This window comes from Pongo abelii, chromosome 9 (genome assembly GCF_028885655.2).
Source record: "Pongo abelii isolate AG06213 chromosome 9, NHGRI_mPonAbe1-v2.0_pri, whole genome shotgun sequence".
Classification (NCBI taxonomy): domain Eukaryota; kingdom Metazoa; phylum Chordata; class Mammalia; order Primates; family Hominidae; genus Pongo; species Pongo abelii.
In genome coordinates, this window is record NC_071994.2 from 121,383,363 (window position 1) to 121,410,402 (window position 27,040).

General features: G+C 50.5%; 1 protein-coding gene across 1 annotated transcript; it reads right to left on the minus strand.

Annotated features, from left to right (window-relative positions):
- Positions 1-956: 956 nt before the first annotated feature.
- SCN2B (sodium voltage-gated channel beta subunit 2) lies at positions 957-14,887 on the minus strand. The gene is made up of 4 exons (XM_002822541.5): positions 14,519-14,887; positions 6,731-6,897; positions 6,233-6,443; positions 957-5,233 (listed from the first exon to the last, which is right to left on the minus strand). The coding sequence occupies exons 1-4, from the start codon at positions 14,586-14,588 to the stop codon at positions 5,034-5,036; spliced, it is 648 nt and encodes a 215-aa protein (XP_002822587.1). The 5' UTR covers positions 14,589-14,887; the 3' UTR covers positions 957-5,033.
- Positions 14,888-27,040: the final 12,153 nt, after the last annotated feature.

Consider the following 27,040-nt stretch of genomic DNA (forward strand, 5'->3'; position numbering starts at 1 on the left):
TGAAAAGCGTTAGCCAGTCCATCTCTCTTTGCAGTGGTCCTTAATCAGGAGGAAGACACAGATGGGGGTGGTGGCAGGGTGAGGTTCTGAGAGAGCAGGAGAGGCTGGAGCAGTTGAGAAAGTCAGCAGACTGAAACCAGCAGAGCGTGGTGGCCGGAGCATGCAGCCAGAAGCAGGGCTCGAACCCCAGAGTAAGAAGAGGAAGTTAAGCCTGGTAAGCCTCCTAGGCGAGAGAGAGAGAGACAGAGAGAGAGAGAGAGAGAGAGGTGCAAGGGAGAGAGGGAGAGATGCAAAGAGACGGAAGAATGGACAGCAAGGGAGAAAAAAAGGCCTGTCTGGGACAGTGGAGCCCCTAGCCAGGAGGTTGCCTTTGGTCCTAAACTTCTTAGGGCTGCTTTGGCACATGTAAATAGGATCCAGCAGTATGTAGATGGGACGTGAGCCACCTGAACCTTCCCACAGCCACCCTTTCTCCATGAACTGCATGAGGGCAGACTCTGACCAGCTGTCATCTATTCTTTCTGAGTCCAGAGGAGGCAAAAGAAATGTCTAATCCAACACCTTTGGGGAACAGAGCAGGAAGGATGGCCTGTCTGCCCATGCAAAGAACAGGCAACATCCGCATGACAGTCAGCCTTGGGAGCTTCCAGGGTTGTCTTCATCCCCAAAATAATCGAGAGCCCTCCAAGAAGCAGGTGTTCAGCCACTCTGTTCCAGGGTGAGCGGAGTCCCCAGGGGGTTGGGGAAGGCAAAGGGATGAAACATCTGTGGGGGCGCAAGTGTGGGGTAGACAACCTTCCCCTTGTGAGGCAGGGGCATTGAAGCCCTCAGATGCTGGAGATCTGGCAGCGCCAATGGGATTACCAGAAAAGGAGCACCTAGGGTTCCAGTTAAGATCCTGGTGAAGCTTCAGCCTACCCCGCCCTGAACCCCTGAATAAAGCCACACTCGAGGGATTTTCAGGGGAGATAGTTTATTGTCGCCAGTAGACCCAAACAATAAGACAAATTGCAAAAGAAACTCAGTCTGCTCCCAAAAGCAGATACATCCCAGCAGTCGAGTCATAGAGGGCCATCTCAGTTTCTCTCCCCTTCCAACCACCCCTTCCAACCTCTCTATAGCACACACAACCGAGAAAGTGCATATGTAGTTGGGTTTTCCCCTCCAAGTGCACAAAGCGCAAGAACATTCCAAAATTTGCCTTTGGTGAATCAACTCAAAACACTGAGAAGTTATTACATCTCCCCACACACACACAGTGTAACTTTTGGGGTGGGTGTGGTGAGATGTTTGATATTTGTATGTATAATATATCTATACCTATAGAGAGAGACTATGTACAGTGCATCAGCAAGCTTCAATAAAGGAAGACGCCAGCAAGAGGCACAGCAAGAGACACAGGCTGTCCATCCTTAAGACATAAGTAGGAAGGAAGATTTCTTGCTTCATCACCCGTTAACTGCACCAAGCCATTCCTATGGCCTGGAACTATCCTTTTGGACCTGCCCAGTATTTTCAATTGTCTGTCTGCTTAACCTGACCTTGCAAATATTTACCAGCCCAACCTCCCCAAGGAGACTCGCAGAGAGAAACATGGATCCAATCGGCTTTTCCTTTTTACAAACTGGAAATAACTGTGAAGAGTCCGCAGCTAGGGGGCAGATAGCTATTTCCAAAGCCAGTTCCAAGGCACCTCAAGGCATTTCAGTCCTGAAAAATTGTGCTTTGTTCTTATAAGCTAAATCCCATGGGTTAGCCAGCCCGTCTCTGTTTGCAGTGACCTTTAATTAGGAGGAAGAGACAGATGGGGGGTGGGGGCAGGGAGAGGTTCTGAGAGAGCAGGAGAGGCTGGAGCAGTTGAGAAAGTCAGCCGACTGAAACCAGCAGAGTGTGGTGGTGGGAACATGCAGCCAGAAGTGGGGCTCAAACCCCACGGTAGGAAGAGGAAGAACTTGTCAGCATAAGTTAGGAAACAGGGTAGAGAAATGGCCGCTGTGGAAACGTCTCTCTGGTTTTCCACCTCTAGTTAGAGAAGCCCCATTTTGCTCCCAACTTCACCATCCTGGGGGAGGCAGCTCTATGAGTCCTCTGGAGGAGATTCTAAGAGGCTCCAGAAGAAAATGCATATGAGGGCTGAGCACCTGGGACAGAGATGGCTCCTGACCCAGCCCCATCCGCCGGGGCCCTGAGGCCCGCGAAGAGACATTGCTTTTCCTGGGCCCCCGTTGGTCAGGGCAGAGGAAAAAAAGACTCCAGGAATCTTGGGCTTCTTGATGGAGAGTTAGAACTTCTTAGAATACACTAGGAAAGCCCGCAAATAATTCCCCCAAATGTTATGGATCCTGGAAAAAGATAAGTTCCCAGCATCAGCACAGCTGCTCACTCATCCTGGGAGAGAAGGACACTTAAAGGGTGACCAAAAAAATGAAATCTGCAAGCTGCAGAAATGTATACAACCACTCTTGGTCTCAGCTGGCATGAGGTGCCTGCCACCCACCTCTCTGCCCCCAGCTGGCTGGCTCAAGGATGGGCAGCGTCCATCTGCTGCAGGCATCCTGGCGGCTTAGCCCACCCCCATTGGCAGTGTGTTGATTGGCAGTTAGGTACTGAGCTGATGAGTTTAGCATTTCCAGATGGGCTTGACTCAATCACCTCACCCAGGTGTTACCAGGCTGGTTGCCCATCCCCCACTCTGCACCCACTCTGCCTGGCCTCTGCACCCTTGACCCTGTTGTATTGCCCCTCTTCCCTGCTGTTTCTCCCTTCCCAGGGCCCAGATTCTAGAATCTCTTCATCTTCCCCAGCTGTAGCCTTGGAAGCAGTGTCTTGCAGAGGTGGTATTAGATGCACCAAAAAGTTAATCTTGGTCCCTACAGTGCCAACCTGGCAGTCCCCAGTGCTTATGGCTTTGTGTATATCCCCGGCACCCAGCACAGTGCCTGGCACATAATAGATGCTCAATAAATGGTTGCTGAATTGAAGCAAATTAAGCTGAATCTCCCAGATGATATTGCTCTCTCCCCAAATTGGCAATCTGATGGGCAGAGGCAGGGATTGGTCCCTGAGACTGTCACGGTCCTGTCTCCACCCCCTTTCCTAGACTTATTCCCTACCCTGGGCACCTGACTCCCTGAGCAGGGGTGGGGCTGAGCTCCTGGAAAGGCTGGGAAGTGCAGGAGCAGGGAATGGGGCATTTGCCAGCAGCTGTGCCCTTCACACTCGCTCCCTCCCTCCCTGCTTCCCTCCACTCCTCCTCAGTCCTGGCCAGAGGGGCTGGGCTCCTGGGAGAGGGGCAGGGCTAGAGGAGCCCACCCCTCCAACTCGCCCCATCATGGACCAGGCCACAGAGGCCCCTCCCACCGGGAAAATGATGGCTCTGTTGCTTCAGACTGGAGACTGAGGAGCCAGAGAAGAGGGCAGGACCCTCAGTTTCTGTCAGTTGGAACTTCAGTTTCCCCATTTTAAGTGAGTGACTTGGCTAGTTGATCTCTGAGGATCTTCCAAGGTCTTGTTCTCAGAGTCAGTGTTTCTGCCTCTTGCTCCGTCTCTCAGGCCTAACCAATTTCCATTGAATGTGAGTGTAATGGCAGTGATGGTTGGCTCCCCACAATTGCCTTTTTTTTTTTTTTTTTTTTTGAGACGGAGTCTCTCTATGTCACCCAGGCTGAATTGCAGTGGCACTATCACTATCTCAGTTCACTGCAACCTCCACTTCCTGGGCTCAAGCGATTCTCCTGCCTCAGCCTCCCAAGTAGCTGGGATTACAGGCACATGCCACCACACCCAGCTAATTTTTGTATTTTTAGTAGAGATGGGGTTTTTCCCATTTCTACTAAACAGATGGGGGTAATCCACCCGCCTCGGCCTCCCAAAGTGCTGGGATTACAGGCGTGAGCCACTGTGCCTGGCCTACAATTGTCACTTTTGTCCCCACGAAGGGAGTTGTTGGGAGAGGAGCGAGTAGCGTGGCCGCAGATGGGACAGGGCTGGCATTGGCGGCTCAGGTTCCAAGGCCTCCCCTCACGCTGGCCTCAGGCTTTCCTTTCCCTCTCTGTAGCCAAAAGCCAGGTGGAAACCCCACCGAGGGCAACTGGGAGAGTTCTCACTGAAGCCCCAAAGAAAGCTGCCCCACCTTGCGCATGGCCTCCTCATTTCCCAGCCTTGGCTGCCCCTGCCCAGGCGAGGGTGGTTACCCCATGGAGAAGGCAGAGCCTGCAGCAACCTGCATTCACCATGGAGCCCACCGCTCAGCCCCTCAGCTGACTTTGAAACTGGCCTCTGTTGGTGGGTCCCCGCTGGGAAACATGGCCCCCTACCTGGAGCTGCTCTTCCAGTCTGGCCTCATCCACAGTCCCAAGGGATTAGGAGCCAACGGGAGCCCCAAGGAGGCCACTAGCAATGGAAACGAGGGCCCAACACGGCCTCCTGGGCCAGGGCACATGTCCAACTTTGCCTGCAGCCCTGGCTTTCCGTCAGTGCCCTGGAATGCACAGTCATCCCTTTAACATGCCCCTCCAAGTTTCAGGAACTCATCGTCACCTCCAGCCTGATGGCTGCTCTGGGCTGGGAGCAGGGGAGGAGCACAGCCGTGCCAGGCCAAGGCCCTCCTGAGGGAGCTCTGTCAGCACAGGAAAGCCCTCCCTCCCCACCAGGTCCTCTCTGAAGCCACTGCCAGGCCAAGCACTGGGCAGGTGGACAGCGGCCCCCTCCTCCACCCCTGCCCACCCACTCCCTTCTCTCTGGGGACCCTCACATGTGCCTCCTGCCTCCCCCCGGGAACTGGCAGGTGGGAGCCCTTTCTCTCCTCTCCCCAGGGCCCACACGTCCCAGAGCATGGCAGGTTTCTCGGGTGGAAGAGAGTGGGTCACTCTTGGTGCAGGGTGGGAGATACGAAGTGGGGGGTTCAGGAGGTCCCAGGTGGGCCCTGGGGTCCTAGGTCACAGGAAGCACACCAAGAGCGAGCAGGCAGGGTCACTGTACAGGGCGGAGAGGGGAGGAGATGGGACATGGGAGGCTGCAGGGCCGGCCACCCACTACTTGGCGCCATCATCCGGGTTGCCCTCGCCGTCCGTCTTGCCCTCCTCCTCGGTCTTCAGGTCATCTGTGCTCAGCTTCTGCTCTTTTTTTCTCCTCACACACTTGACCACCATCAGCACCAAGATGATCACAGCCAGGAAGCCCCCAACGGAGGCACCCACAATCACGGCCACCGTGGAGTCCCGCTCAGGGGGCTCTGGAAAGGAAGCAGAGCCACTGAGCACCAGGGCTGGGAAAGGGGCCTCCCCGACCACCCCACTACCCGTGGCATGCGTGGAACCATCCTGACTTTACTCTCCTCCACAGACAGGACTTTAGCAAAGCCAAAAAGCAATCCAGGTGACTGACCCTGAAGCACCCCCACCCCCAAATCCCAGGACACCTAAAGCCCCCAGAGGAGGTAGTGTGATGAAGTATTTAAGAGCATGAACTTTAAGATCAAACAGACCCAAATCTGAGTCCTAATTGTACAACTTACGAATTGCGTGACCTTAAGTAACTTATCCTCTCTAACCTCAGTTTTCTAACCTGTAAAATGGGGTTAATAATAGTACCTCCCTCAAAGGTTTTCATGAGGATGAGATAATGCATAAACAGCACTTAGCCCTATGACTGAGACATAGAGGTGCCCAATAAATGAAAGCTGCCATCATCACCATCATTATTATTGCTGTTGCTGTCATTTGAAACAGGGTCTTGCTCTGTTGCCCAAGCTGGAGTGCAGTGGCGCAATCATGATTCACTGCAGCCTCTACCTGCTGGGCTCAGATGATCCTCTCACCTCAGCCTCCCAAGTAGCTGGGAGTATAGGTGCAAGCCACCATGCCCAGCTAATTTTTGCATTTTCTGTAGAGACGGAGTTTTGACATGTTGCCCAGGCTGGTCTCGAGCTCCTGAGCTCAAGCTGTCTGCCTGCCTCAGCCTCCCAAAGTGCTGTGATTACAGGTGTGAGCCATCACACCAAGCCCCATTATTAAGACTGGGATTATAGTCTATATCATTACCAGGACTCTCTAGGACATGTTCCCAGGTTCTTGAGGACTAGAGGGAAGAAAATGGATTCCTTCTATGCAGCACAAATGGTTGCTCCCACCCTCAGGAGGGCATGGCCTCTCCAAAGTGCCCTGAGCGAGTGCTGCGGAGAGTAGGTGCGTGGGAAAGGTCAGGGCCCCGCAGCTGGCACCCCAGCCTTCACCTTCCATGAGGACCTGCAGATGGATCTTGCCGTGGCCACGGTGGCGGTCAGGGGGGTTCATGATGTAGCAGTTGTAAATCCCCTCATCCTCCGGCTGCACGTTTCTCAGCATCACCGACACGTCGTACTTGCTGGGGTTCCCCGAGAACTCCACGCGGTCTTGAAACCGCTCCAGCTTCAGGTTAATGATCTTCATGCGGAACTGCAGGAACTGGGGTTGGAGCAAGGGACAGGATGGGTGGCTGGATGAGCAAGGAACTACAAGGACAGTGAGGATGCCCCTCTTCCCATCCACCCTTTTCCTGGGGAAGAGAGGCAGTTACCTCTGTGAGGCACCTGGGTGTGCAGCACACCTTGTTTCAAAGCCTCCAGAGCACGCAGCCCAGCCAGGGTCCTCTGGGGCCCTAGTGCAGTGCAGGGGCTGGTGGTGGGACCGGGGGCTTCATGCTGTGGGGCTCCTACCTCCTCCCCCACCCCCGCCTTCAGCCCAGGACTCACCATCTCCTCGGAGCAGTTGTTGCACTCCTGGTAAGTCCAGTTCAGGGAGAACTGTTTGTGGTTCACTGTGTAGCAGGAGTTGAAGGTGCAGGGCAGGCGGGCGTCAGAGCCATTGAGGACGTTGAGGGTGGCAGGTACTGTGACCTCCATGCTCCGTCCTGGTGGCACTGCAGATGAAGCCACAAGCTGGTGAGGAGTCTGGCTGAAAGGGCTGGGGAGGGGCAAGCCCTCTGTGCCTGAGGGTGTTGGGGGATGAGGCAGAGCAGAGCTATGGGCAGGCAACTGGGTCCCTGACGGCTCCAGTTAGTCAGGAGGTGGGAATTACTGTTATTTGCAACAGGGTCTCTGTTGCCCAAGCTGGAGTGCAGTGGCGCAATCTTGATTCACTGCATGCAGCCTAGACCTGCTGGGCTCAGGTGATCCTCTCACCTCAGCCTCCCAAGTAGCTGGGAGTACAGGTGCAAGCCGCAAGGAATTGGACTTCGTTCTTCCTGGCAGGGGCCCACTCAGCCTCCCCAGTCCATACTCCTGGAGTGGGCAGGCACATATGGGGCACCAGATGTGGTCTTTGGGGCAAAGTGGGGCCGCAGAGCAGGTAGCGGGGGAGAGAGACCAAATCATCACATCATCTATATCTGTCAAGCCAGGGAAAGCCAAATGGCCCCAAGCCTTTTCTAGAACCACTGTTAGGCACCCCTGCCCCCATCACACTTGCCCCAGTTCTGTCACATGCTAGCAGAAGACCACAGACAAGGGGCTTCACTATGCTTGCCTCAGTTTCCCCCTTATTCTCACCACTTCTAACCATCTTTGCTGGGCCAAAGCCCTTCCAGCTGAAACTGCAGGGCTCCCCTGCAGTTCTGTTCTCAGGACAGCAGCCTGAGAACAGCTGGAGATTTGGAAGGCCTCGCTCTCCATATCCCAGGGACAGAGCAAAGCTGTGTCCCAGCCCAGCCCAGCCCCCTACCTTCCTCAGGCTTGTGACAGACAAGAAAGAGGGCAGACAAGCTGTGGGAGGGAAGAGGTGCCCCAGAAGGTGAGGCACCATTCCAAGGACCAGCTGATGGGTCTGCAGGGACAGGAGTCCTTGGAGATGTCAGGCCTGGAGACACCACAGCAAGGAGCTGCTACAGGCAGGCAGGGTGGGAGCTGCTGGTTCTGCGGAGTCCTATTAGGAACACCAGACGTAGGCCAGGAGAACTTGGTGCTGGGGCTGAGAAAGGCCTGTCCCACTCCGACATTCTAAGCAGGACAGAGCCTACAGAGAGGCGAGCGAGGGGCCTGGGGCAAGACACTTAAGGGGCATCCACTGTCTGGTCATGGAAATACCTCCTTAAATGTCATGGCCTAGGCACCTCACAGGACTCACCTGAGCCCTGGCCTTCATTCCAAGATGCTCTGCCCGTATCCTCAAGAACCTTATCTCAGAAGATTCCTTTTCTTTATGGGGGATAAATAGCAGTGTTCAGCGTCATTCATTCACTCATTTACTAAATATTTATAAATCACCTGCTGTGTGCCAGTCACTTAGTCTAGGCCCTGGGGTTACTGCTGTGAACAGGACAGGCAGAGTCACTGCATCATGAAGCTTGTATTCTGGAGAGAAGGATAGACATCAACAAGGAAAAAAATCATGGAGTTCTAGGTAGAGACACACGGCAAGGTAGAGGGGCATTGTCTGATGTCGGGTGGGCAGGGAAGACTGCTCTGAGTGGGACACGCAGACAGCGCCCACCTGAAGTGAGAGAGTGAGCCCATTGAAGTTTTGAGGGAGTCGAGTTCCCAGGCAGGGGTACTCCCAGGGGCCAAGTCCCAGTGGCTGGAAGGAGTTTCGTGTGCCTGAGGCAGAGGGAGCAGAGTGACCGAGGGGGTGCATAGTGAGACCTGAGGTTAGGCAGGGACCGGCTCACAAAGGCTTTGTGGGCTAGGATATGGAATTAGGAGTTTCCTCTTTGGAGTGTGATAGGAGGTCCCTGCAGGGCTGGGGAGTCTGGGGGCTGCTGGGAGGCTGTCCAGGTGAGCCCGATAGAGGCTGATGTGGGAATAGCGTAGACAAGGGGATGCGACTAGACTTGGGTTCAATCCCAGCTCCAACATCAGAAGCTGGAAGAGTAGAGGCTGCTCCTTTGTAAAACGCAGTTGGTGACACCGATCTCCCAGGGTTGTTTCGATAATGAAAAGAAGCAGTAAGTATTCAGCAAATGGTAGCTGCTGTTATCCTCAGTTCCCCCCAAGTTCTGCCTTGCAAACAGGAAGGGCTTCTAGGGGAGCCTCTGGCTGGCCTGAGGGCACCTTGGAGACTGCCCGCCTCCAGCCAGTCCGTAGGAATTGGCGAACAGCCCAGGCCTGCAGGGCTCCTATTTTTCAAACTTTTTTTTTTTTTTTTCTGCACAAAGCTGCAGAAGCAGCCGCCCTGCAGCCTGCAGGGAAATCAACATCTGCCTGGAGCACCCTTCTGCCAGCCCCGCCCCTGGCCCGAGTGACCAGGGCAAGTGGCAGGACTTAAGAACCAGAGATTCTCTGAACCGGCAGCAGCCCTGGATGGAGGGGTAGGCATGGGGACCTCATCTGTTCTCCAAGCTGGGAGACAGGTGTCACCATCTGCGTTTTCTAGAGGAGGAGCCCAGGGCCGAGGATTCCAGGTGTTAGCTTAAGTGCTCATTAGGGGAATAAGGACTGGGGAGGCTGAGTGGGCCCCTGCCAGGAAGAACAAAGCCCAGTTCCATCTCCTGTACTTTCATCGCCATTCTGAAAGCATCTGGCACCGCACCAGCCAAGGAGGAGGTGTGCAGAAAATGCCAACAGCATCTCCATCTGCAGAGGCCCAGAGCTCTGAGGGAAGGCATTGACAGTGCTTGTCCTGAGCTTACCTCCCATCCCAGGAATGTCCTGCCCCTTTAGCTCTTCCCTTGGAAGGTCGATCATCTTCCCAGGGGCTCCCCAGACCAAAAAGTCTGTGTTCTGTGAAGCCTGGCGGACCCTGCGTGGGCCTCTGCCCCCCACCAAGCCCAAGGCAGTGCTCCGGATTAGAACTTGAACTCCACCATCTCGAAGGAGCTAGCACCCTGCCGTGGGGGAGAGCAGGGTAGAGAGGAGTGCGGGGGCGCCTTTTCTGGCCGGCAGGACTGGGGCAGCCGGAGAGGTGCAATGCGGGCTCCCCCTCCCCACCCTGCAGCGGGGCACTGCGGAAGGTACCGGGCGGAACACGCGTGCCCTCTAGTGGTCACAGAGTCAAACGTCAAGTTCCATCCTGCGGAGCGAGCATGAGATCCGGAGCCACAGCTGGAGCTGAGATCAGAAACCGCAGATCTAGCCCCATTGTTTTACCGGTGAGGAAAGACAGGCCATGAGAGCCACACACAGAGAACAGGGACAAGCTGAGGCCAGAATCATGGTTCCTAGCCCCTAACCCAAGATCTCCACGTGAGCCTGTGGCCTCACCAGAATCCCAGCAGCTCTGGGGTGCTGGCCTCAGACCTTCCGCCAGTCCGGGCCCTCATTAAAGACAAGGGGACCATGGCTCAACAAGGTCAGAGCTGTGAGCAAAACTCTGGTCTCTTGATTAACTCTCCTGCTTCGGGAAAGCACCCGAATGCATGGCCGAGATCACAGAAAGGACTTCATCACAGCCACAAACCCTTACAAAATGCTTACAACGAGCTGGGCACACTGTCTACGTACTCTACATATATCACCTCATTTAATACTAACAAAACCCTGTTATCGCTCCCACATTCCGGATGAGGAAGATGGAGCACAAAGAAGTTAAGAGACGAGCCCAAGTTCACGGCTAGTAAGAGGTGAAGCTAGAATCTGAAGCCAGCCTGCCTGGCTCCAGACAGGGTTGAGGCATTGAAGCTGAGTGGGGAAATGAGCCCCATTCCAAGGCATCTGATCTCTTGCCGACTATATGGCAGGTCCAACTCCAGGCAGGCCGGCCAGTAGGGAATGGTCCCATTTAAAGGAACCTCCATACAAGGGGGGCCCACAATCTTCCTGGTTGTCCCATTTGAGACCAGGTCTGGGGCCTGTGTCTCCTGATTTTCAACTCACAGAAGGGAAAAGATCATCAACGGGATGTGGCTTCTGATCTTAGATCCAAAACCTCAGCAGCGGCGGGCCCCCCGCAGTCTCCAAGGCACATCTGGGCCCTCAGGCCCGGTGTCATCCACTGTTCTAACTAGCCCATCTTGCAGAGACTATGAAAATTTGCTCATCTGCCAAATGCTGTCTCTTGCAGAGACTGGAAGTTAATCTCTTCACTCCTCTTTCCACCCTACAGCAACCTATGAGGTAATTATTTTCTTCTTGGTTTTTTTTTTTTTTTTAAGTGTCTAAACAGATGAACTGTCTCCCGGGGTAGCCCCTGCCTCCCAGGTGAGTGTGACATCCAGGCCGTATCTCCGCACCTGCACTGCCTTACCATCCAGACCCTTCCTGCTCCAGGGCCTCCCCAACCCTCGCCACTCCAGTCCATCCCCGTGCAGCCAGGAGCAACCCACCCTCATCACTCCTCACCTCCAAACCTCCAGCGGCTACCCACTGCTTTCAGGATCGGGTCCAGGCTCCTGGGCACAGCTTCCAAGCCCTTTGCCATCTGGGACCAACCTATACCCTAGCCTCATCCCCTGCCAGCCCCCATCCCCCCAGGTCTCCTTCACTCCAGTGACCCCAGTTCTGATTTTTTCCGAAAACACCACCTTCCTTCCCTTCTCCATACCTTTGCATGTATTTTTGCTTCAGGTTGAGAAGCTCATTTGCCCTCCTGCCCCTGGACCCCTTCTACTTATCCTTCAGGTCCCAGCTTACAGGGCATTAGCCTCGGTGACGGTTTCCCCAGTGTCCTTGTCCTCACCCCAGCCCTGTTCCTGTCTCTTCCACATGACTTGAGGGCAGAATGGCAGGATAGTTAACCTCCCAGTGCCTCAGTTTCCTCATCTGTAATATAGGGGACAATAAGCCCAACTTCATAGGGCTGTCGTAAGGATTAAATGACTTACTACCTGTATGAAGCTCAGCACAGTGCCTAGCACATGGCCTGGACAAAAGTCATCTGCGAGTATGATGATCATTATTGCTATTATTATTGCCATACATACAATGTTGTCTTGCTATTATTTGTTCATGGGCCTGTTTCCCTCAAGAGGCTCCGGGAACTGATTCTTATTCATCTTGGTATCCCTGGCACCCAGGACAGTGTGTGGCAGAGTGGGGACTCAATAAAGTCTATTAAAGGAAGAAGAGACAGCTTTCTCTCCATGTCTGGGTCCCCGCCACCACAAGCAGCAGATATGTGCAGTGGGCTACAGTGAGGACTAGACTTCACTTTCTTTCTTTCTTTCTTTTTTTAAGAGACAGGGTTTGGCTCCGTTGCCCACGCTGGAGTGCAGTGGCGTGATCACGGCTCACTGCAGCCTGGAACTCTTGATACTCCTACTTCAGCCTCCTGGAACAGTTAGGACTACAGGTACATGCCACCATGCCTGGCTTATTTTTCTTTTCTTTTTTTTATTTTGTTTTTTTTTGAAGAGGCAGGGTCTTGCTATGTTGTCCAGGCTGGTCTCCAACTCCTGGCCTCAAGCGATCCTCCCACCTCGGCCTCCCAAAGCACTGGGATACAGGCGTGAGCCACCGTGCTCAGCCCAGACTCCACTTTCTATGCCTCCCCTAACATAATCCATACATTGGTAAGCAGGCCAGTGACTGTGGAGTCAACAGTCTCAAGAAAAGCTTGAGGGAAGTCCAGTCATTTGAATTGTTTCTGGCTAAAACTAGCATCATATGCTTCTGTTGTGGGTAGAGCTGGTTGCCCACCTGCCCTTTCTCTTTGCCACCTCCATAGTCATCCCCACAAGCCCAGCCCCGACAGAGTCCCCTCCCTCGTCACTTGTGGCATCCTCCATCCTGGGGATCGATGCTACTGCAACACCACCAAAGTTCCATTGTAAACTCAGCCCTCAGCATTGGAGTGCCAGGGACATGCCTCATTACAGCACCAATCAAGTTCAAGTTCAAGTTCAAGGTCCCCATTCCTGCATCCTCTCCCACTCAGCTTTGTGGAAGCTTTAGCTTCCTCCCACCACCATCTCCCCACCCCCAACACTCAGACCTCTTCATCCCAGACTCCCTCTTCCTTGCCCTAGCCCAGGGCTCTGGGTCCTGGTCACTGAGCCCCCTTTCTATCTTTACTTAGCTATGGCTCTCACCAGGCAGCTTCTCTCCTGCAAGAAGTGCTTCCTAACTCCTGAGGGAGGGGTCCTGTCCTCCAGCTGGGGCTCCTTACAACAGGCCACTCACCCAACTCCCCTTCTTTCAGCCTGTCCTGAGACTCTGATCAATTAGGTACTGTTAATATAGCAGTACCATTTCTTGAACATTGGGGGCAGTGGAATCCAACGTTTAAGAGAGTGTGCTGAAGTCAGACACAGGGAGTCCAAATCTCAGCTCTCGTTACCATAGTCATCTGTTTCCTCCCTGTAACCTGAGTATAATAGAATCTACCTCAGATTGCTGTGAGGGCTAAACAAGATACACAGTGCCTGGGCTCACGAAAAGCATTCTTACGTTAGCCATCGTTGAGTTCCTGCCATGCACCAGATCACAAACACGTCAGGCAGTAGGCATTCTTTAGTTTACCCGGGAGGGAACTGAAGCTCAGATGGGTTGAGTAACTTGCCTGTGATCATTACGTAAATGACAAAGGTGGCTTGAAACCCAGGTCCTGCCAGAGATTCCATAGCATTCCTGCTCTGATGTTAATATGCCAAGTAACTCAGCTAAGCAGGCTGGCAGGGCCTCTGCACTGTCTGTGTTTAGCACTCCTACTCCAAACCCAGCATATCACACCACAGAAAGAGAGGCTTTGTGGTGGGGAATAGTTCCATCAACAGTTCTTGGACTTGACTCTCAGTTGCTGCTCCAGCAATAAGTAAGTTTAGGAGCGAGAATGAAACTCTAAAAAGCAGGCTTGCAAATAACTTTCTAGCCCACTTCCCCACCAGGAAGTCTCTGAGTGGTCAAATACAAAATTAATATTTGGGGCCACTTGACAGGACAGTCTGCAAGACTGGGCTGGGCAGTTCTGAGGCTGGATTTAAAGGGCTGCAACCTCGCTCAGCCTGTGGGTTCCATTTTTTTTCCTGAATCTCTACACCTGGCCCTTCCTCCATTCCATCCAGCCCAAACCAAAGGTGCCTTCTCCATCAGTGCGTGCCTCAGCAGGTCTCCTCCCAATCCAGACATCATTCCCCAAGCCCGCTTCCCACCTACTCCCACACACGTTCCAACAGATCAGTGAGACCGAGTGCCAGGAAGCCAGACCCAGACTCAACTTTCTGCCACCAGCTCCCCTGCACACTCTCCTAATACCCTAAATCCACCAGGATCAAGGTTCCAAAAAGAAGCCCTTTAAGGGAGCATTAAGTCCCAGGACCCCACATTTGCGGCAACCACAAAAAAAAATCCCTGAAGAGACTGCAGGTCAATCCACTCTCTGCCCCACCCCCACGTAGGTCCACTTAGGGGAAATCCAGAGAAGATTCACCTCCCTTGACAATTGTCAGCCCCCAGCAACACTCAGATCCCCTGACCCAACATTTCTGTGACTAAGTAGTCCCAGGGTTCTGCACTCCCCAGCAACGTCCCTTCCAGTCCCCAGCACCTCCCCTCCCAAGGACACAGAGGGAAAGCGCTAGCAATGTCTTCTTTCCTATCCCCTGCCCCCATCCTCTTCACATTGCGGCTACACTTCTGAACCCTCGGGAGCATGCAGATGTGAGTCTAACTTACCCAAAGAGAAAAAGAGACTGAGCCCCGTGAGGCTGAAGGCAGGGCGAGGTAGCCAGGCATCTCTGTGCATTTTCAGAGACTGAGATGTTAGTCGGGTGGGCTATGGGAGAGGGTGATTTGAGGGGGCGAGGACTACAAGGGAGGAATGGTTGGATGCTAAAAAAAAATGCACGGATGTACTTCAAAGACATATACAACATTAAGGAAGCTTTATTTCCATCTCTCTAATATGGCCGGCTTGTATGTTGCTGCTAAAAAGAGAGAGAGAGAGGGAGTGTGTAAAGGAGAGAGAGAGAGATGGGGGGGAGAGAAAAGGGGGATGGGGTAAATATTGTGGTTGGTGGATTTCAAAAAGCAGGTGGGAGGGCATAAAAAAGTCATTTTGAAAAGAACAAAATCCCAGAAATTTTTACCCTCTAAAACAAGAAATAATACAAACCCTGCCTTTTGACTTCACTGGGATGATTGTTGGATTTTGAAAGCTATTAGAGGAATCCATTTATTTTAAAGACTCTGGAAAGGGAAACACCTTTTGTCATTTAAAAACACCCCCAGGCTGGCGCAGTGGCTCACACCTGTAATGCCAGCACTTTGGGAGGCAGGATATATCGCTTGAGTCCAGGAGTTCAAGACCAGCCTGGGCAACATGGCAAAACCCATCTCTACTAAAAATACAAAATTTAGCCAGGCATAATGTCGCACGCCTGTAGTCCCAGCTACTGCACCGCACTCCAGCCTTGGCCCTGCCTCCAAAGGAAAAAAAAAAACCCTAAAAAAAAAAGGAGATGCTTGTTTTTGTGTTATTGAAAAGGGTTCAGGAAAGTGAGTTGGAGAGACTTTCAAGAGGTAACGATTTCCTCATTCTAGCATTTCCTCTGAAAACAGAACATGTTGAAGCAGGCTGATAGAAAAATACCCAAGAGATCTTACAACTGAATGTAACACAGGCCTTTGGAGAAACCTGATTCAAACAAATCAACAGGAAAGAAAAGTTTTTGAGACAATTCAGAAAAGTTAAATATGGACTACATATTAGATTGTATTAATGAATCATTCTTAATTTTGTTGGGTGTGATAAAATGTGGTTTTGTCCTTTAACATCTCTATCTGTTAAAGACACACATGGGTGGCCGGGCGGGGTGGCTCACACCTGTAATCCCAGCACTTTGGGAGGCCGGGGCGGGCAGATCACGAGGTCAGGAGTTCAAGACCAGCCTGGCCAGCGTGGTGAAACCCCGTCTCTATTAAAAATACAAAAATTAGCCAGGCACAGTGGTACGTGCCTGTAATCTCAGCTACGTGGGAGGCTGAGGTAGAAGAATTGTTTGACCCCGGGAGGCAGAGGTTGCAGTGAGCCAAGATCATGTCACTGCACTCCAGCCTGGGCGACAGAGCGAGACTCTGTCTCAAAAAAAAAAAAAAAAAGACACACATTGGTGTGTTTATGGGTGAAATAATAGGATGACTGGATTTGCTTTAAGATATTCAAAGAAGCCGGGCGCAGTGGCTCATGCCTGTAATCCCAGCACTTTGGGAGACCGAGGCAGGTGGATCACCTGAGGTCAGGAGTTCGAGACCAGCCTCCCCAACATGGTGAAACCCTGTCTCTACTAAAAATACAAAAAATAGCCGGGTGTGGTGGCATGTGCCTGTAATCCCAGCTACTTGGGGGGACTGAGGCAGGAGAATTGATTGAACCTGGGAGGCGGAGGTTGCAGTGAGTCGAGATCACTCTGCTATGTCCCAGCCTGGGCCACAGAGTGAGACTCCATCTCAAAAAAAAAAAAAAAAAAAAAAAAAAAATTCAAAGAGAAAAAGAGATGGGAGAATAGGTGACACGAGATTGGATGTTTTGCTTGATAATTGAAACTAGCTGGTGATGAGTGTAAAGGGTTTGTCATATAGTTCTCTCTTCTTTTGTGTATGTTTAAAACTTTTCTTTTGAAGAAGGAAGAAAAAATAAGCTAACGTCATAAGTAGGAGAACTTGGTGGGTGGAGTCCAAGGTGGTCCTAAGCAGAGGTGACCCCCATATTCCTGGGGAGATGGTTAAGTAGGACAGAGATTCACATGCAGCAGTCATCTGCATTTGTGATGGGCCCTTTGTGTACCAAACAGGGAGCAACTAATATTTTTGATCATAAACTCTCTGCCAAGCACTTTACATGCGATATCTCAATTTTTTATTTTTTTATTTTTTTATTTTTTTTTAGACAGGGTCTCACTCTGTCACCCAGGCTGGAGTGCAGTGGTGCAATCTCAGCTCACCGCAACCTCTGCCTTCTGGGTTCAAGCAATTCCTGTGTCTCAGCCTCCAGAGCTGCTGGAACTACATGCATGGGCCACCACCCCCAGCTAATTTTTTTGTATTTTTAGTACAGACAGGGTTTCACCATGTTGGCCAGGCTGGTCTCAAACTCCTGACTTCAAGTGTTCCACCTTCATCAGCCTCCCAAAGTGCTGGGAGTACAATCGTGAGCCACCATGCCCAGCCTGTGATATCTCAGTTTAATCTTTTATTTTTATTTATTTTTTTTTTTTTTGAGATGGAGTCCCGCTCTGTCGCCAAGGCTGGAGTGCAGTGGTGTGATCTTGGCTCACTGCAACCTCCACCTCCCGGGTTCAAGCAATTCTCCTGCCTCAGCCTCCCAAGTAGCTGGGATTACAGGTGCCTGCCACTATGCCTGGCTAATTTTTGTATTTTTAGTAGAGACAGAGTTTCACCATCTTGTCTAGGCTAGTCTTGAACTCCTGACCTCATGATCTACCGACCTTGGCCTCCCAAAGTGCTGGGATTACAGGTGTGAGCCACCATGCCCTGCCCTGTCAGTTTAATCTTAACCCTGGGATAGGTGATTTCTTTTTCCTTTTTCTTTTTTTTAATTTATTTATTTTATTATTATTATTATTGTTTTTTGAGATGGAGTCTCACTCTGCGGCCCAGGCTGAAGTGCAGTGGCGTGATCTTGGCTCACTGCAACCTCCACTTCCCGGGTTCAAGTGATTCTCCTGCCTCAGCCTCCTGAATAGCTGGGTTTACAGGTTCCCGCCACCATGATTTCCTTTTTCTTTTTCTTTTCATTCTTTTGTTGTTGTTGTTCACAGTCTTACTCTGTGGCCTAGGCTGGAGTGCAGTGGCACGATCTTGGCTCACTGCAACCTCCACCTCCCAAGTTCACGTGATTCTCCTGCCTCAGCCTCCTAAGTAGCTGGGATTACAGTCTCCTGCCATCACACCCAGCTAATTTTTGTATTTTTAGTACAGACGGGGTTTCGCCACGTTGGCCAAGCTGGTCTTGAACTCCTGGCTTCAAGTGATCTTCCCACCTCAGCCTCCCAAAGTGCTGGGATTATAGGCGTGAGTCGCTGCACCTGGCCTTTATTCTTTTTTTTTTTTTTTTTTTTTTGAAACAGAGTCTCACTCAGCTGCTTAGGCTGGGGGTGCAGTGGTGTGATCTCAGCTCACTGCAACCAGCGTCTCCCGGGTTCAAGCAATTTTCCCTTCTCAGCCTCCTGAGTAGCTGGGATTACAGGCACCCATCATCATGCCTGGCTAATTTTTGTATTTTTAGTAGAGACGGGGTTTTACCATGTAGGCCAGGCTAGTCTCGAACTCCTGACCTCAGGTGATCCGCCCGCCTTGGCCTCCCAAAGTGCTAGGATTACAGGCATAAGCCACTGCACCCAGCCTATTCTTTTTTTAATGGCAAATGAGGAAACAGAGGCTCATGGGGCTCAACCCACCCAAGTTTACATATGAGAGTTTAAGGGCAGAGTCAGGATTCAAACCAAGGTCTTTGTGAAACTCTGGGTGTCTCCAGCATTCCACATTGCTTAGCACCAAGGGAAGGAGACGTGGAGCTACCCCCAGGTTGTCTAGAAAGGCACTGGGAAGAGAAGACCAACAAGACACATGAAGCAATTAGCCTCTGCAGGTGACATGAAAGCAAGGGCTAAGAGGCAGGCTATGGAGAAACAGTAAGAATCCAGCACAGTGCCTGGCTCAGGGCAGAAACTTCGTCAGCAGGCGGTGAATGACTGCACAGGGGCACACCTGAATGAATTAATGAATCTGGAGAGGGAAGGGAGGAAAGTAGACATTGTGGAGGAAATGAAATCCTGCCACGGCCTCTCAAGCTGTTCTGGGTTGGGGAGGAGCAAGGGGGCCAGGGCTTTGAGGCAGAGTTGCCAGAAGGCAGAAGGGTGGGTAGTCTAAGCGCCCTTTGTGGTTGTCCCTGCCCAGATCACACACAGACTCTGTCCCCAAGTGCCTCTGTCCCATCCCTAGGGTCTGGCTCTGGCTGGCCCATTCACAAAACACAGGGCCCACAGGGCAGAATTGCAGGGAAGGAGAGGTGGGGCAGCCTGGGAAGAAAAGTCTCCTTCAGTGGCCATGCCTGGCCCCATCCCCAGTGCCCTCCGGCCCTGAGGTCTACCCCGCTGTCAGCAGCTCACAGCTGTGCCCCGAGGGGTGGACTGGCACAAGCCAGGCCTCAGCTCCCGCTTAGGCGTGCACTGCCAAGTCCCACTCTGCAGCACAGCCATCCATGCTGCCGCAGACACATGTCAGCTCTGCCCCGTTGCCAGAGATTTTTGGTTTGACGTAGCCGGCCTCCTCTTTTTTTCTTAATGCAGCAGAGGGTGCCCGTGAGGCCCAGAAACTGGAGGAAGCTGCTTGCCTGTCTCACTTGGTCTCACATTAGGTCCAGAAGCTTCTATTTTGGAGGCATCTGAGGCAAGAAGTGGATCCAGAAGATCTGTTTCTATCCAGAATTCAGCAAAGAGAAACTGCTTATCCAGACTTAGAACAGTCTTCATCCAACTCAGCCCCCCAGGACCAAGGGTCAGGAGGAACCAGATCAAGGGTTAGGGGCAGTAACAGGCAGAGCCAAGGGGAGAGAGAGGGAGAGCTACCCCGGAACTTCCCCACAACCCACTTGGGCCTCCAGACACCGATTTGCTCCGAAAGAGTAAGCCTTCCCCAGGAGCCAGTGAAATTCTCGGAAGCAGCAGCTCTAAGAGGTGTTTTGCCAAATGAAGACACCAGTGTCAAAGATGTGCTTTTTTAGGAGTGAAGCCCTGTGGGTTTGGCATTTGTGCCCAGGGTTATTTATCAGTGAAGGTTTAATTAGACAGCTCTCAATTACCTACCCTGCTGGGAGAAGTAGTGTTACAAATAATTCAAAAGAAGATAGTTTCCTTTTACCTTTGGAATGCCTCGTTGAGGCTAGAGAGCCTCCCTAGTTATTTACCTTAGAGCCTCACTTTTCAAAGTGTGGTCCCCAGGCCAGCATCATGGGTGTCACCTGGGAGTTGGTGAGAAAGGCAGTGCCACAGGCCCCACCCCAGTCCCAAGGAATCCAAATCTGCATTTTTTTTTTTTCTTGTGAGATGGTTTCTCACTCTTGTCTCCCAGGCTGGAGTGCAGTGGCGCAATCTCAGCTCACTGCAAGCTCCGCCTCCTGGGTTCACGCCATTCTCTTGCCTCAGCCTCCCGGGTAGCTGGGACTACAGGCACCCGCCACCACACCTGGCTAATTTTTTTGTATTTTTAGTAGAGACGGGGTTTCACCATGTTAGCCAGGATGGTCTCGATCTCCTGACCTTGTGATCCGCCCGCCTCGGCCTCCCAAAGTGCTGGGATTACAGGTGTGAGCCACCACGCCCGGCCCGAATCTGCATTTTTAGCAAGATCTCCAGGTGATTCTTGAACATATTAAAGCTTGAGAAACACTGCCTTCAGCCGATATCAAAAGGTTTGCATACCATGAGCAAGGGGCCATTAGAAGCCAGGTTTGGGGGTTCAGGCAGAGGGGAGTAGGAAGCAGGAACAAGCCTCAGATGAAATGCTGGCCTCTGGTGATCTGCAGAGCACACAGCAGTCTGTTCATGAGCTACCAGGTAGGGATGCATATCACTCACCTCTCTTCTCTGCCCCACACACTTCTGAAGCCCTTCCTTACCAGGCAAGGTTTCTCTAACCCTGCATGCAGCTTCACATCTCTGTCTTTGCCTTCGCCGTTTTCCCTTGTAGGAATGCCCTTTGTCTCTTGCCTGCTCATCAATCTCATGGTCTTTCTTCAAAAATGTGCTCCAAAGTCACCTACTCCTGCTCTTCTAAATACCTCTTCTCTCTGCTCCTGTGACCCTGGGTACGTTCACTCATTTATCAATCAGATCTCTCATTGAACAAACTCAAATATCTATGGAACAGCCCCTATGTGCTAGACACTCAGCTAGGAGCTAGAGACCAAGAAATGAATGAGGTACAGCTCGCCCTTCGAGAGCTAACATTCTAGATAGGGAGATAAATGCATACACTCACAATACAGCATGGTGAGTGCAGTCCCATCTACCGGAGACATGGGAACCCAGGGACACCTTATATTGAACTAACAGGAGTCAAAGAGTATTTTTATTAGTTACTTACCCATCTGACCTCCCCAGCTAGACTGTAGTTCTTTAAGTACTGAGATTGCGTCTTATTCTTCTGAGCATGCACTGGGCCTCTACTGGTCCTTGAGCAGATGAAAATGAGTGAATATCTACTTCACATCTGGGGAAGGGGCAGAAATTCCATCAGCCTCATCTCCCCAGTCAAGGTGTGGTAGAATTGGGAATGGGAGCCAGGTTCAGCCACAATCTGTGCATGCTGTTCCCCTCCACTCCCTAGGAATTTCATTCGACAAGGGATTGTCCCCCTTGGGGTCAAATGCTGCAGGGGTCACAGAAAAGACCTAAAGCAGAATTTTTTTGTCTTCAAACTTCGCCGAGGCTGGAGTGCAGTGGCGAGATCACGGTTCACTGCAACCTTCACCTCCCAGGCTCAAGCGATTCTTGTGCCTCAGCCTCCAGGGTAGCTGAGACTACAGGTCTGTGCCACCACACCTGGCTAATTTTTGTATTTTTAGTGGAGACAGGGTTTCACCATGTTGGCCAGGCCGTTCTCAATCTCCTGGCCTCAAGTGATCCACTCACCTCGGCCTCCCAAAGTGTTGGGATTACAGACATGAGCCACCGTGCCTGGCCTAAAGCAGAATTTCTAAGAGTTTGAGATCTCTAAGAGAAAATAAAGTATCACACCCATGAAACAGTTAGAAGACAAGGAAAGACAAAAGCAGATCAAGTGCAGAGACATCTAGGAAGAGGTGAGAAGCAGGAGATCACCCAGGCAGGTGATCTAAAGCAGGGCCTTGAAGGAATGTTGATGTGGGGAGGCAAGAAGGAAAGGAAAGGAAAGGGTCATCCCAGACAAGAGTACACCAACAGCAGGAAAGACAGCAATGCATGGAGCAGAGGGTTCCTCTTGTGAAAAAAAATGAGGCATGCAACATCACTAATCATCAGGGAAATGCAAATTAAAACCACAATAAGATACCACCTTACTCCTTCAAGAATGGCCATAATTAAAAACTTAAAAAACAGTAGATATTGGCGTGGATGCAGTGAAAAGGGAACACTTTTACACTGCTGGTGGGAATGTAAATTAGTACAACCACTATAGAAAACAGTGTAGAGATTCCTTAAAGAACTAAAAGTAGGCCGGGTGTGGTGGCTCACACCTGTAATCCCAGCACTTTGGGAGGCCGAGGCATGCAGATCACCTGGGGTCAAGAGTTCAAGACCAGCCTGCCCAACATGGCAAAACCCTGTTTCTACTAAAAATACAAAAAATTAGCCGAGCATGGTGGCAGGCACCTGTAATCCCAGCTACTCGGGAGGGTGAGGCAGGAGAATTGCTTGAACCCGGGAGGCAGAGGTTACAGTGAGTCAAGATCACACCACTGCACTTCAGTCTGGGTGATAAGAGTGAAACTCCATCTCAAAAAAAAAAAAGAGAACTAAAAGTAGAACTACCATTCAATCCAGCAATCCCACTACTGGTATCTACCCAAAGGAAAGGAAGTCATTATATGGGAAAGACACATGCATGTGCATGTTTATAGCAGCACAATTCACAACTGCAAAGATATGGAACCAACAGAAGTGCCCATCCACCAATGAGTGGATAAAGAAAATGTGGTGTATATATACACCATGGAATACTACTTGGCCATAGAAAGGGATGAAGTAATGTCTTTTGCAGCAACTTGGATGGAGCTGGAGGCCGTTATTCTAAGTGAAGTAACTCAGGAATGGAAAACCAAATATGGTATGCTCTCACTTATAAGTGTGAGCTAAGCTATGAGGACTCAAAGGTGTAAGAGTGATGTAATGGACTTTGGGCACTCCGGAGGGAGGCTGTGAGGAGGCTGAGGATAAAAGACTACATATTGAGTACAGTGTACACTGCTCAGGTGATGGGTGCACTAAAATCTCAGAAATCACCACTAAAGAACTTATCCATGTAACCAAAAACCACCTGTTCCACAAAAACTATTGAAATTTAAAAAAAAAAAATTAAAACTTTTTTTTTTTTTTTTGAGATGGAGTTTCGCTCTTGTTGCCCAGGCTGGAGTGCAATGGCATGACCTCGGCTCACTGCAACCTCTGCCTCCAAGGTTCAAGCAACTCTCCTGCCTCAGCCTCCCGAGTAGCTGGGATTACAGTCGCTCACCACCATGCCTGGCTAATTTTTTGTATTTTTAGTAAAGACGGGGGGTTTCACCATGTTGGCCAGGCTGGTCTCGAACTCCTGACTTCAGGTGATCCATCAGCCTGGGCTTCCCAAAGTGCTGGGATTACAGGCGTGAGCCATCGCACCTGGCCTAAAACTTTTTTTTTAACGAAGTATAGATGGGCAGACAAGATGGCACCAGCATACAGAAGGCCATGAACATACAAGGCAGAGTTCACACAGCTTTGAAAGATCTCGGACAGGTAAATCACTATGGCTCGCACCATCTATGAAATGAGAAAGTTCTCAGCTTTCTGAGAAAACTTTAAGTTCCCTTATTTTTTGAAGAAGAGATGTTCTGGTAGTTGGGTTTTACAGAAGTGGTCACAGATTGCCTGACCTCCCTAGACCACATCTGCAAACTAGCTGGCCAGGACAGAAGGTCAGTGGTCCTGGGAAACTTTGTTTATGCTGAATTAAGAGGATAACTGCAACCTAAGGCTCTGCAGCTCTAAATAACTGAGCCAACTCAGTGGCTCCCTCCAACCACACACACACAGAGCTAGTGTTTTATGAAGGAAAATTGCCAATTACCAACAGACAGGTGAGCATACTGACTAGTCAAAAGGGAGAAAAAGACACTGGTCGGGGCAACCAGGAAGAGACAACTAAAGGGCTAGCAGAAGGCTGCAGCCTTTTTTTTTTTTTTTTTTGAGACTGAGTTTTGCTCTTGTTGCCCAGGCTGGAATGCAATGGTGTGATCTCGACTCACCGCAACCTCCACCTCCCGAGTTAAACCAATTCTTCTGCCTCAGCCTCCCAAGTAGCTGGGATTACAGGCATGCGCCACCACACCCAGCTAATTTTGAATTTTTAGTAGAGACAGGGTTTCTCCATGTTGGTCAGGCTGGTCTCGAACTCCCAACCTCAGGTGATCTGCCCGCCTCGGCCTCCCAACGTGCTGGGATTACAGGCGTGAGCCACCACGCCTGGCAGACAAAAGGCTGCAGACTTTTAAAGAAGACTCAGTTCATCTTCTACCGATCCCCAGTGGACAGGCAGAACTGTTTTCAGTTGCAATAGCCAAATTCTGAAGCTGCTAGGTTCTCCATTATTCATGAGTAGCTCCACACCCTCCACCCTTGGGGCTGCTTTCTGTTGGCAAAAGCCTGTGTACTTCTGCAAACCTTCAAATATGAAAGCATGTGATGTTCCAGGGATCTAAAATACTGCAAATTCAGGTAACAAAACTGCTTTCCAAAGGCTCTACTACAAGGATCTTCAGTAGGTTTCCGGTCCTTCAAAATCTGTGTCCTCAGAGCTATACAAAGCCTTGGCCTAAGCTCAGCTTCCTAACTCAGTCTTTCTTTGGATAGGAAGAGGGATTTAGGGATTTTGGTAAAGGGCTTTTTGTCCATAGAAATCAAAATTAAGAGATGGGGACTGAATCACCAGAAGATACTGTCATCCCTATTGTTAATTGTGTTATTAACATTGAATAGCAAAGATTGACTAGCATTAAATAGAAGATAAAATAACCTGTTTCTGAGTGGGTTCTTCATTTCCGAGTGACGTAAAGAAGATACATCTACGTGGAAAAACACATTTGATGGAGATGGAAGGCTCAGGCCAGGCTCTATCCCCCATACTACCTCATTCAGTCCTTGCAAAACAAACAAACTAACAAACTTCTGTGAGTCTCCATTTTACATACAGGGAAAACAACCTCAAAGGATTTAAACACACTTTGCAATATTGAAGAGGAAGAGGCAGCCAGGATTTGAACCAGGACTATTTGATCTTGAAGCCCATTCCCTACACAATTTCCCTTCATGTTCCTGGGTGTAATGGACAAACCACCTCTAGCAGAAGGCCTGAGAGAGAAGCAGGTCTCTTTCCCAGTCCCCTGTAGGGCTGCTTTGGCTTTAGGCGAAATTAGTGTTTGACAACTGTGGACTTCCACCCTCAACCTTGGCTCCATGCCTGTGGATAAGAAGAAGGTTTGCGGGGAAGAAGGCTTGGAGCAGAGATGTGGACTTCCTCTTCCTCCCCCTCAGTCTCAACTGCCGAACCCAGAATGGAAGCCAAACTCTGAATGAATCAAATTTGAATTTGGGCACACCTACACTTTCACGGTCCAAGTGCCTGCTGAGGATCATGTGGCTAAGCTGTCCAGCCTATCCTCCTGCTCTTATCCTAATTATTTTCTTAGACCCTGAGCAACAGATGTAAAATCACCATCCACCCATCTAACTCTGTATCCTGAAGGCCATCTTCCAATGCACACGATATTTGAGGAAGTGGAAAAGGGTCCCTTATTCCAGGAGAGAAGTTACTTAATAGCCCAGAAATGAAACCACTTCCTCTCCATGAACACTCCGGATATAAGAGAGTCCTCTTCCCCCTCTACTTGTCTCACCAATATGTGTCCCTGGTATGTTTGGGACAGGATACTGCCTTCAATACCCATATGGAAAACCCTGACATACTCCTCATCGAGAGTTGGCAGATAGGAAGGAAGCATTTAATGATGCTTATCCAGGTCTAAACTAGAACATAACCGGTGTGTTATGAGAGGATCCTAATGTTTGGAGAGTTGGGGGAATCATTAAAAATGTAGACCCACCAGGGGCAGTGGTTCACACCTGTAATCCTAGCACTTTGGGGGGCTGAGGTGGGTGGATTGCCTGAGCTTAGGAGTTCAAGACCAGCCTGGGGAGCATGGTGAAACCCCATCTCTACTAAAAATACAAAAAATTAGCTGGGCGTGGCAGCGTGTGCCTGTAATCCCTGTAATCGCCTGTAATACTTGGGAGGCTGAGACAAGAGAATCACTTGAACCCGGGAGGCGGAGGTTGCAGTGAGCCGTAATAGCCCATTGCACTCCAGCCTGGGTGACAGAGCGAGACTCCATCTCAAAAAAGGAAAAAAGAAATGTAGCCCCATTTAAGACTGGATCAGAAATCAGAAAAATAGAAAAGACCTCCTCTTTATCTGGCCCTGCACGGCTAAATACGAAGAAAGGGTTGCAGAGAATAAGAAAGGGTCTGTGGCAGTCAAGGAAAGGAGACCGGAGCTGAACCCAGGCTGATCTGCAGAGGCTGGAAGTTGTTCAGAACCAAAGGATATTCTTTTGTTTCTTGTTTTCCTTCCTCTTCTCTTTCCCTTCCTTTCCTCTTTCTTATTTTGAGACAGGATCTCAGCCTGTTGCCCAGGCTGGAGTGGAGTGCAGTGGTGCAATCATATCTCACTGCAGCTTCTAACTCCTGGGCTCAAGTGATCTTCCTACCTCAGCCTCCTGAGTGGCTGGGACCAAAGGCATGCACCTCCACACCTAGCTAATCGATTTTATTTTATTTTACTTTATTTTATTGAGATGGAGGTCTCACCATGTTGCCCAGACTGGTCTTGTACTCCTGGCCTCAAGTGATCCTCCCCCTCAGCCTCCCAAAGTGCTGGGATTACAAGCATGAGACACTGCACCCAACCCCAAAGGATTTTTTTTCAATAGGTTTTTGGGGAACAGGTGGTGTTTGGTTACATGAGTAAGTTCTTCAGTGGTGATTTCTGAGATATTGATGCACTCATCACCTGAGCAGTATACACTGTACCCAATGTGTAGTCTTTTATCGCTTACCTCCCCACCCTTTCTGAGCCCTCAGAGTTTATTGTATCATTTTTATGCCTTTGCATCCTCATAGCTTAGCTCCCACTTATAAGTGAGAACATACGATGTTTGATTTTCCTTTCCTGAGTTACTTGACTTAGAATAATGTTCTCCAGTTCCATCCAGATTGCTGCAAATGGCATTATTTCATTCCTTTTTATGGCTGAGTAGTATTCCATGGTATATATATATATATATATATATATATACCATATTTATTTTCTTCTTTGCATCCTCATAGCTTAGCTCCCACTTATAAGTGAGAACATATCAGGTTTGGTTTTCCATTCCTGAGTTAC